The sequence below is a fragment of the Oryzias melastigma genome, linkage group LG3 (genome assembly GCF_002922805.2).
Source record: "Oryzias melastigma strain HK-1 linkage group LG3, ASM292280v2, whole genome shotgun sequence".
Lineage (NCBI taxonomy): Eukaryota > Metazoa > Chordata > Actinopteri > Beloniformes > Adrianichthyidae > Oryzias > Oryzias melastigma.
This window is the reverse complement of record NC_050514.1, coordinates 21,373,825-21,384,117: the sequence shown is the minus strand read 5'-3', so window position 1 is coordinate 21,384,117 and position 10,293 is coordinate 21,373,825. Positions and strand designations below refer to the sequence as shown.

Genomic DNA, 10,293 nt, shown 5'->3' with positions numbered 1-10,293 from the left:
AGTAACGACTAATCGACTATTAAATTAGTTGTCGACTATTTTAATAGTCGATTAGTCGTCGATTAGTCGACTAATCGTGGCAGCTCTAATTCCAAACTGTACAATGCTCTATGAAGGAAAGTTAGCATTTTTACATGTCTTGCAGAAAGACTTGAAATCAGAGCAGATGTTTCCTTCAGCAGAGAAATTTGCTCTGATGGGATAGAGGTTGCAGGGATGCACAGAAAACATTTAGCTATCCTTGACAGTGTGGGGAAACGCCCCTCATTTTTACTCCACCATTACAGATTATCCTCTTTTTAAGCGCTAATGTTAGCTTAGCTTACCTGGATGACGATCCCTCTTCAGCGTTATCATACTCAACCACGACGTGCTTCCCCTTTAGGTGTTCATGTTCGTAGTTTTGAGATAAAATTAATTAATAATAATAATAATAAAGAAACGACAAATCGACTATTAAATTAATGACGACTATTTCAATAGTCGATTAGTCGTTGACTAATCATGGCAGCCCTAATATATAGTAATAAAATATTACGCTTTAATAGAGCACAAATATTCTTATATGAAGTCAACAAAATACTTTTCAATTTCTTACTGCAAGACATGGAAACACTTGGAAAAAAGCTAATACATGCATGAATGTGCATTGCTTGTGTTCAACAGCATCTCTGAAAAGGAGCAACTACAAGTTTTCTTTCTTGATAAGATACATTGTTTTGCTATAATCTACAGGAAGAAAAACCTTTAACAAAACTGAGTCAACAAGCTGTGAAGTGTGGAGACGAGTAAATAAGAGTCAATCTGCTTCTCAACCCCCCCATCAGTGCAGCATTCAGCCTCCAAAATGAATCTATTACTGAGTTCTTCGTGCAGCTCCAGCTCATCTTCCAGGGTCCTCCTGCTCTCTCGTTTCTTTGTGCAGAAAGATTTTTCAAAAACATTATATGAGAAATAAATTGTTTTCAATTCAAGTGTGAATCAACCATCTGTCTTCACACATTCTGCCTATAATGTCTTCTGAGAGGAACCAGCTGCAGTGTGCTGAGCTACAAGCACTGTCAAGCTGCCAACAATCAAAGCAATTCTTTATTTAAATTGAAGAGTAACTAAAACAGAAACAAGTCAGTTATGTGACTGTCATTTATCTGTCAGATTTTAATCCACCAAAAACAGAAAATCATCGTTGAGGCCAAATGTGAATTTGTCACTCAGCTTTAAGGCAAACGAAGAGGTCAGTTTGTTGGAGAACTACAGAATTGTACAGATCGAAGGGCGGGTCCACAGGTGCAACACCTCGAACGGCTAAAAAATAAGCCACGTCGAAGCTAATATCTATTTCATTCATTTTTTAATACACACGTTAAGAAGTCGGCAGATAAAATAAAAACACACAAAAAGTTTATGAAATTAACAACCGAAGCATATTTCCCCCCCCACACACACTCCACCAGCACCTCCTCCTTCTTCTCCTCAGAATAAAACATGTCGGTACTTACCAACCAGAAGCAGCAGTAGCCAACGAGAAAAAATTTGAGAACAAAGTAGGGGACCTTGTTTTCACACATCGTGACTCTGGCGGGACAGGTAACTTCTGCGACTCTCCAATGCTCTCTTTTTTTTTTCTTGTTTTTGTTGACACCGCACTTCCGCGTTGGAGGAGTTGCCGCACGCGCCTGCCGCACGCGCCCGGGCTTGTGTGTTTAGGGAGGGGTTTATAGGAAATGCTCTGTTTTCAGGATAATGCCATTTTTTAAACTCTTGACTAGAAAAATAATCACTTTCGGAGAGTAAAATTCCATTTAATGTTAAAATAATTTTTAATTCGTGCAATAAATTTGATATTAAAAATTAATAGATTCAAAAATGTTGCGTAAATATCAGCCCACATTATACCCCCACTATAGTGGCTCCTGACTTTGAAAGAAAATGCAAGATTTCAAATAATATATGAGTTAATTTGTTTTACTTTATCAGATTTTGTAATTTATATTTAGATTTTACTTTATTTCTGTAAAATGTTATTTTTATGTGACCATGTGATAAAATATTGGGATTTCATCTTATGTTCTATGTTTTGACTAATTTTATTGTAAAATACTCTTCTTTTTCTACAAACAAACAAATTAAATCATAGTTTTAAATGAAGACTTCTTCAATCAACCAGTTTAACAACACCTAAAAATGTGTCCAATTTGTGTAAAAAAATTCTGGAAAAAAAATTTAGCTCCACAGTTAGGTATATTTTTTGAAGTGTGTACTAAGCTTCTGATTAAATTTTCATTCTTCTTTATAGAATAAATTAACTTGTCTTGTATTGCAGTGCAGCTTGGCTTGACAGCATGAGTCTATTAAGCTCTTGTCCAGAATCGTTTGTTGTATGGATACACAAAGGATGACTGGCAGCTGAAATTACGCCACTGATTGGTTGATTTGATATAAAAATCAGCTGTGTTGAGATCCTCAAAGCTATTTAGCCTCAGGTCACTCTTGTATATGACACCTTCAACGTCATTTTAAGAATTGCACCACTGTGGATGCAGCAGTTCTTAACAAATACTTTAATATTTGGAGGAGACAGAATGCATACTTATGTGATATGAGGGCATTTGTAAAGATATATATATATATAGACACATCATATCTAAAATACAGTTCAGACTTGACAACATCAAACTTCATAAAATCCCTGAAAATGTACTTGTAAAACTTGTAGTAGTATGTTTAGCAGGTGACAAAGATTGACAAATTTGACTGATCCTCCCGAAATTGTCAAAGAAAGCAAGAGAGTTCAAATTAGCAGTGAAATCACAGTAGCTATGACACTAAAAAGCATCAAAAGCTAAACCGTTGATAAATCCAAAATGAATAAATTGGATACACATTAGATTACACTAAATATGACTTGTATAATGTTGACAAATTAGAACAAATGTCAAATTAAATATCATGTGTACATGTTTATTATAAATTATATATTGGACATACATTCCTAAAGTACACAACAATTCTAAATTATTTTGGTGATACTTGATATCAATAAACAGTGGGCCCAGAATCTATGTAGGTTATTTTTTAAAGGAATTATGGAAATGAATAGACTTTCTATGACATTCATATTTTTTAAAAGTGTCTGCAAATGCTGCCGCTCAAAAGTGTTAAATATCAATAACTTTACATGCATAGGGGTGCCACATGTCCTGGGAGGATGCAGCTCAAAAATGCGAGACCTTCAGAAACCCTGTTAAAGTCAAGAAGCTGTTAGAAGATGAAAGATGAACAGTTTCATCTGCCAACAAGCATCACAATTACCTCACAGCGAAGTGAACCCTCAGCCTCCATGCAAAGAGCCAGAAAACTCTCTCACTTTACTCACAAATTATTTGTAGATTTATATAGTACATGGACACAACAGATTAAAAACTTCATGAGGATTTTAGTATTTTTATGAGGTTAAAGTCAGATTGAAAAATTATTTTCATGAAAAATGTGACAATGTCAGGTTTGTCAGAGTATGTCTCTTTCCAGATATAAAAATGTATGAAGCACAAGATCTTAGCACCTGCTCTTTGACTAAAAGGACTCTTAAGTGCGAGACAGAATGTGTTTTTCTGTTTGCAGCATGCTAAAACAGAGGGTCGTTTGGGTATATTTTTAGGACAATTTCAGCAGGAACCACTGCCAGAGTGGTTTCAATTTCACTGCTCTGCTTGTTGATTGTTTTCTCAGGAGCTGAAACCTGTGGTATGGGAGAAAAATATTTTTGTCTGTTTCTTTGGTTTTAATTCAACTGCATTTTTGTGTTCAGATGATGGTTTCAGGTTTTTTCTATTTGTTTTTTAAAGCACCAACAGAGGCGAGAATATATTATCATTCGAAGTGAAACTAAAATCTTTAGTTTCAGTTTGTGCGTTCCTCCTTGATTGATTGCTCCATAATTGATTAACTCATCACCAAAGCTGTTTCTGTTTCAGTTAATTATTTCTGAGAGTATTTTAGTTACATACTTGTTTGTTTTTATATATTTTGGTTGTACTTGTTCTTGAATGAATGTTTGAGCCTTTCTGTTAACCTGCATTCTGAAAGCTAATCAGCAGTGAACATGGGTCTGGTAATCCAAGATCATTGAAATCTCTGCCAATCACTGCACCAGTAGAACATGTTTTGTTGGTGCATTGGGTTTGTAAGGTGACACATTTTCAATGATAAGCTGTTGCTGTCTCAATACATTGAGATTTCAATGAGATCGTGAAGCCAGAGGCAATCCCATATCACTCCTGCGGGTAGCTAAACTTTATCCGTGAAGATTAGAATGCTCACCCCCGCAGAGCTTTATCGGAGCGCACCTCAAGAATTTGAAAATAGGAAATCACTTCCCAACAGTCCTGACCTAAAATCCTGAAAATGCAGTGAATCGAATTTGGGATGTTGTGTATGCCAGAATGTCCAATATGTCCACAACCAAGCAGTGCTGACTGATATTCAAGGAAAAATGAGAAAGTACCAAGCTTTTGTAGCTGTCAACTATAAATCCACAAGGGGTATAATTCATTTTTCGAACTATTTCTGGACACTACAATTATTTTTTTTTTGTAGTTTATGAGAGATTTTGCTAATCCTCAGCAACATTTTTCTGGAATAACTTTTATTCTGGTAAAAAACAAAAAAAATCTGGTAGCCCAAATCAACTGCTGACTTTTTTGTATACTTTAAGGTAAAGACTGCAAAGATTTGGATATCGTTTTTAATACTCACAAATGTAAAAACCCTCAAAATATATTCAATAAATGTGAAAGAATAAAAAAAAATCTTTCAGTGCTTTGTCCTGTTTGAGTTTTTTTTTTTTTTTTTTTTTAGAAAAAATAAATTAAATTAAAAGAAAAAAAATAAATTTAAGTCTTTGGGAAGTCACGTTTAGTACATTTTTGGCTCAGAGTCTGCCAGGCTTCATGTGCTTTTCTGAATAAATGTGGTACTACTCTTCCACTTTCTCTTTAGGAATTTTAGTTTCTTCAACTCTTCAGTGGTTCTTTAACAAAATGTTATTTTTACTCGTTTTATGAATTGCTGTGTTTTCTGGGGTGTTTGTGTTATAATTGGTTCCTCTCACCCCTCCCTGCTCCGCTCCTTCTGTCTGCCTCTGGGCGAGGAGCTTCAGCCTGGCGCGCGCGGCTCCTGCGCCCCGATGCTTGTGCGTCTCAGCGCGCGCGTCAGCGCAGATTAACACATTCCAGCAGAAAGACACACAACGGAGACCAGGCGCACGTGTGTTTATGTGTGAAATATTAGTGTGGAAAAACTATCTCAATCCTCACTGGATGGATCTGGCTGCCCATTACGCACGCAGAGTCTGATTTTTAGACATAATCTGCTATGGATTTAAACATCTGAGGTCTAATCTCACCACGGATCACAGAGAAAGAGAGGTAAGGGAGGTTAAATGTATAGCCTGAATTATTTTTTTCTTGTTTTGCACAGAACGTGGTCTAATTTTGCTGTTAGGGGCAACAAGATTGCAGTGACTGAATCTTGTAATGCCTGTTGAACGGTTGTGAGCTTTTCACAGCATGTTGGCTCTTATTTATTTATTGGCATTTTTTATTATTTTGAATAAAGCATGCTCGATGTGTAAATTCATTAAAATGTAAATGAAAGACTGCAACTTTTTTCTGAAAAATGTGAATTTTGTGGCACTGCAGATTTGGAAACAAAAAAAGGCAGTTTTTACTGACAAAGCATTTTTTTGTCCACTTTATGCAGAAAAAACAATTCAAATTAATTGAAAGCAGAGTGATTTTTACTTGACCACTTTTTTATTTCTCAATTTTGCACTAGAAATGTACAATATTAGTCACTCTTGTATCTCCATCGTGCATGGCATTATGACAGCAGATAAACAGGAGGTTAATATGGACGCTGGAAACCTTATTGAACGAGACTTGGAAGCCACCTTGATGCCTTTAGCAGTGACCGGTGACTGGCTGGAAGACGACAACGAGACAATCAGGAATCAGTTTCAGCAACCTGACTGGCAGGTGGGTGGGGTGTCAGTGAAAAAGAGGGGGAGGAATGACTGAATGAACGTGTGAGCATCAGCTCCCAGTGTGCCAGAAGGTTTGTCGCTTTTCTGGCTTGGTGTCACTTTTGTGGGCATCATCGTAAATTCTAAAACTGCCAACAAGTGAGTTTTTAATTGCTGAAAATGTTCTCCTGCTCCTCTCCTCTCGTAGGTGGCTCTCTGGGCTGTAGCCTACTCCCTCATCATAATAGTATCCATCACTGGGAATGTCACAGTGATCTGGATTATCCTGGCTCACAGGAGAATGAGGACGGTTACTAATTACTTCATCGTCAATCTGGCCTTTTCTGACGTTTCCATGGCAACTTTTAACACTCTTTTCAACTTTGTCTATGCGCTCCACAACGACTGGTACTTTGGGCTGGGTTACTGCAGATTTCAGAACTTCTTCCCCATCACTGCGATGTTCTCATCCATTTACTCCATGGCTGCTATTGCAGTGGACAGGTAAGAAAGCCACTCCTAAAGTTTCCTGCTGTTTATTACCTTAAAAAGTAAGCAAAGTAAAGTTGGTGATCTATGAATGCAACTGATTTTATTTCTGATCCTTCTTTTTTGTGCCAGCTTAATCACAAAACCAAACAACAATTCAAAATGTGAGTCACTAATTGGATCAAATTGACCCAGAAAGTTTTCTGTATTTTCGGGATTATAAGTCGCAGGAGCAAAAACATCTAATCAAGAAGAAGAAAACCATATAAAAGTCATTCTGGAGTATAAGTCACACTTTTACATTTCCCATGGCAAAAAATAAAATGTAATGCTTCAATGCAAATGAGAAAAATATCAAAATTAAAGAGGAAAACATTAAGATTCTCCTCCATGTTTGTTTTGGATGACACTTCTTCTGGCATTGTCAGAACAAAATACAGTGCCCTCTAGTGGCTGTTAGTGGAAACAACCTCTAAAGGGCAACTGGTTGCTAATGGAAAAAGAACGAATATATGAGCCTATTTATCACTATTCTCAGTGGTCCAACATCCATCAGAAATCTCCATGGATCAAAGAGCACCTCTGACTGACATGTTTTTTTTTTTTTTTTTTTCTGCAGCATCGTCTGCACTTGTGCTTAACCCATGTCAGAAAAAGCTGCGGCATGAAGCAGATGTGGGTCAGCATTCAGCAGACACAGGTGTCATCAATGCTTGTTGGAGCATGAATGGCCAGACTGTTAATAGCACAATTCTCTGCTGAGCCTCGCAAATGATGGCATTTATATAATAAAGAATAACAGTTTACATTCCACGTTACCAGTTTACGTTCACCCTCTCATGTAATGTGACAGTCCTGCAGAATTCATTATCATCATAAACTTCATGTATATCTAGAGGCAGTGGAGATGACATCACAAATCGACACAGAGATCTTTTCTTTCATTGCACAAAAACATAAACTCAATGAATCACATAAAAGGAAGTTAGGCTAAAATAGACGGGAAAAAAAAGTCAGTGCTTGGAAGTTTATATTTGGGTGCCTTTCACAAAAAAAAAATGTTACATTTTTTTCTAAATTTGTGGAGCACAGGGACATCACAGACCCTAAAATCAGAGCGGGATTTCTGGTTTTACAGTTCTGGAACAAGAAGAACATTATGGTAATAATGGAGCTTATACAGCTGCAGGAACAAATATGTGAACCCTTTAGAATTACTTGGTTTTATGCATAAATTGGACACACAATTGTGTTCAATAAAAACATGATAACCTATTTTGATGTGATTTAAGAACATCTCCATTGTTGTGATTTAAATTGATATTAAAAAAAATGGAGGCACTCCCAAAGAGTTCAACTGTATATGTATGTGTATACATATATATATATATATACCGTATATATATAGATATACATACTCAAAAATGTCCTAATTGGAAAAAACACAATTGAATCTGTTGGGTAAAGATAGTTTTAACATTTTGCTCTTTAATTGTAAATCTTTATAAGTGTTCACTGCATTTGCTCCAGATAAACATCTTAAATTGCTTCATTTATTTCAGAATGATCTGATTTATTGGTGCATAAAAAGTGGAGATCAAGAAAGGGCAGTTTGCTCATGATTCAAGCTGTGAAATCAAATTTCAAAATCCGAAAATTTGTCTTTTTATTGCACATCCGGCTGGTGGACTCACTTTCTTGAAAAAAAAAAAAAAAATCTCATCAGATTCCACTGAGCAAAGAATAATCACTTTAAACACATCACTGGTACAACATGTTCCTGCAGCTGTATAAAGGGGATATTTTTGCCAGGTTCATTTAGAAAAAAAAAAGAAAACTTACATACCTTCTAGGTAGGTGTGATGTGACATGGAACTGCATCAATAAAAAAACAAGGCCTCGGGAGAATTAAAATGAGTCTTGCAGGAGATAAATGAGTTCATTCAGGAGCTGGACACAACTGTGCTAATGACAGAGACAACAAGTCATGAAGAAAATTCTAAACTAATGTCTGCCTCATGCAAACCTACTTATTTCTTTGGTTTAGTCATCGCATATTCACACTGCCCACCCAGAATACTTTATATCTATGAATCACAACCTCAGATGAATAATAAGTTGATAAAAATGACACTTCAGAGAAAAACTGGTGAAAGTTTGCATTCGTTTGCATTTTTAAGCTGCAGATTACTTGAAAGCAGTTCATTTGCTTAATTGAGATGTAAGAACATAAACTTTTACCCTCCTGACTCATAAAAGCAGTCATATTGATCATTTTGACAAACTGTGCACACATCTCCATCGGTATAAGCAAGGATAATTTATATTTGATGATAAAAAAATGTAATTACTTTTCTTTTTTCCCCCTGTAAATTGGATTGTCTGTGTTGTTCTGAGGGACTTGATATATTGTGCTTATAGCTGTGCTGCCAGGTGGTCAGGACACAGCCAGAGGCAGACACTTACATGATAAACAAACCGCTAAAGCGGATGATTTTCTACTGCGTGGTATTTGTTAGATGAAAAGCTCTGCTTTTGATTCCCTTTTATTACAAGTCCAAATTCGACAGACTCATTGTTGGGATTCCAACTGCAGTTTTCCAAACAGAGCGACACACGGTGTCAGCCTCGATACACAAGTGGATGTGTTGACTAATTACAGGACAATGAGGCTGTAATTTCTAATTATTAGTGCCACTCATGTATTAACTTCAACACCTTTTCAACAAAAAACTAGTTACATTGTGACAGTTTTTTGCTAATTAAATACATGAATATTTATTATAAGAGAGAGGATATGACACCCTTTCAAAATAAAACAAACACTTTAGTTAAAGGAGGAACAAACAGTCCTGCGATTAGCTTTTGATGGGATTATAGACTAATTAGACTAAGCTGTGGATTTAGTGTTTATTTAAAAGAAAGTTTTACTTTAATGAATAATTTTTAAAAAAACCTTTTAGGAATCTTTTCCTTTTTGCAAGTTAACAGAATCCGGTTCTTTCTTGCTTTTTCCAGATACATGGCCATCATACACCCCCTGAAGCCTCGCCTCTCCTCCACCTCCACAAAGGTGGTGATTGCCCTGATTTGGGTTTTTGCATTCTCACTGGCGTTCCCGCAGTGTTACTACAGCGTCACCCGATTTTACTACCCCAGAACAGTCTGCATGGTGGATTGGCCTGATGATTACGGAGGCACACATCAACTGAGGTGAAGCCAGAGGCATAAATACCCACTGCACACTTTAGCAGGAGGATCTCCGTATAGACTTACATTCAGATCTGCATGGAATGTATTTCCAAAATAGAAATGAATTATAAATGGGAGTATGTAAACATTTTTAAATCACCAGATTATTTCTCTGTGTGTGTGTTTGTGTGTGTAGTTATCAGTTTGCAGTGATATTGCTGGTCTACTTGTTCCCTCTGCTGGTGATGCTGGTGACCTACAGTTTAGTCGGTCGATCCCTGTGGGGAGGACACATCCCAGGAGAGGCTTCAGACCACTATCACAGCCAGATTACAGCCAAAAGAAAGGTTACTTTCTATGGGTTTTTTGTTGGTACAAATGGATGCCATTTGATGAAGTCTAAAGACAAAATACAGCAGGTATCTGACAGACTGCTCTCTGGTGTTTTCCTGAAGGTGGTGAAGATGATGGTGGTTGTGGTGGTGACTTTTGCTCTCTGCTGGCTGCCGTACCACGTCTACTTCATTCTGGGAACTTTTAACATAGACATCTATAAACAACATTACATTCAACAGGTTAGCATTGGTTTG

At 36.7% G+C, this 10,293-nt stretch overlaps 2 protein-coding genes across 5 annotated transcripts in view; one reads left to right on the top strand and one right to left on the bottom strand.

Moving 5' to 3' along the window:
• tspan15 (tetraspanin 15) overlaps positions 1-1,801 on the bottom strand; it is a 36,027-nt gene extending 34,226 nt beyond the window's left edge. The window contains exon 1 of the mRNA XM_024294892.2: positions 1,500-1,801. Coding sequence (XP_024150660.1) covers positions 1,500-1,568 — 69 coding nt within the window. The 5' untranslated portion in view covers positions 1,569-1,801. The remainder of the gene's footprint in view (positions 1-1,499) is intronic.
• Positions 1,802-3,429: 1,628 nt separating this feature from the next.
• tacr2 (tachykinin receptor 2) overlaps positions 3,430-10,293 on the top strand; it is an 8,632-nt gene continuing 1,768 nt past the window's right edge. The window contains exons 1-6 of one of the 4 annotated variants that reach the window (XM_036210691.1): positions 3,430-5,426; positions 5,890-6,035; positions 6,231-6,526; positions 9,530-9,724; positions 9,966-10,050; positions 10,159-10,278. In XM_036210691.1, coding sequence (XP_036066584.1) covers positions 5,910-6,035; positions 6,231-6,526; positions 9,530-9,724; positions 9,966-10,050; positions 10,159-10,278 — 822 coding nt within the window. In that variant the 5' untranslated portion in view covers positions 3,430-5,426; positions 5,890-5,909. Of the gene's footprint in view, positions 5,427-5,889; positions 6,115-6,230; positions 6,527-9,529; positions 9,725-9,899; positions 10,051-10,158; positions 10,279-10,293 lie in introns of those variants that run through there. The other 3 variants (XM_024294889.2, XM_024294888.2, XM_024294890.2) reach the window with 3 other exon arrangements.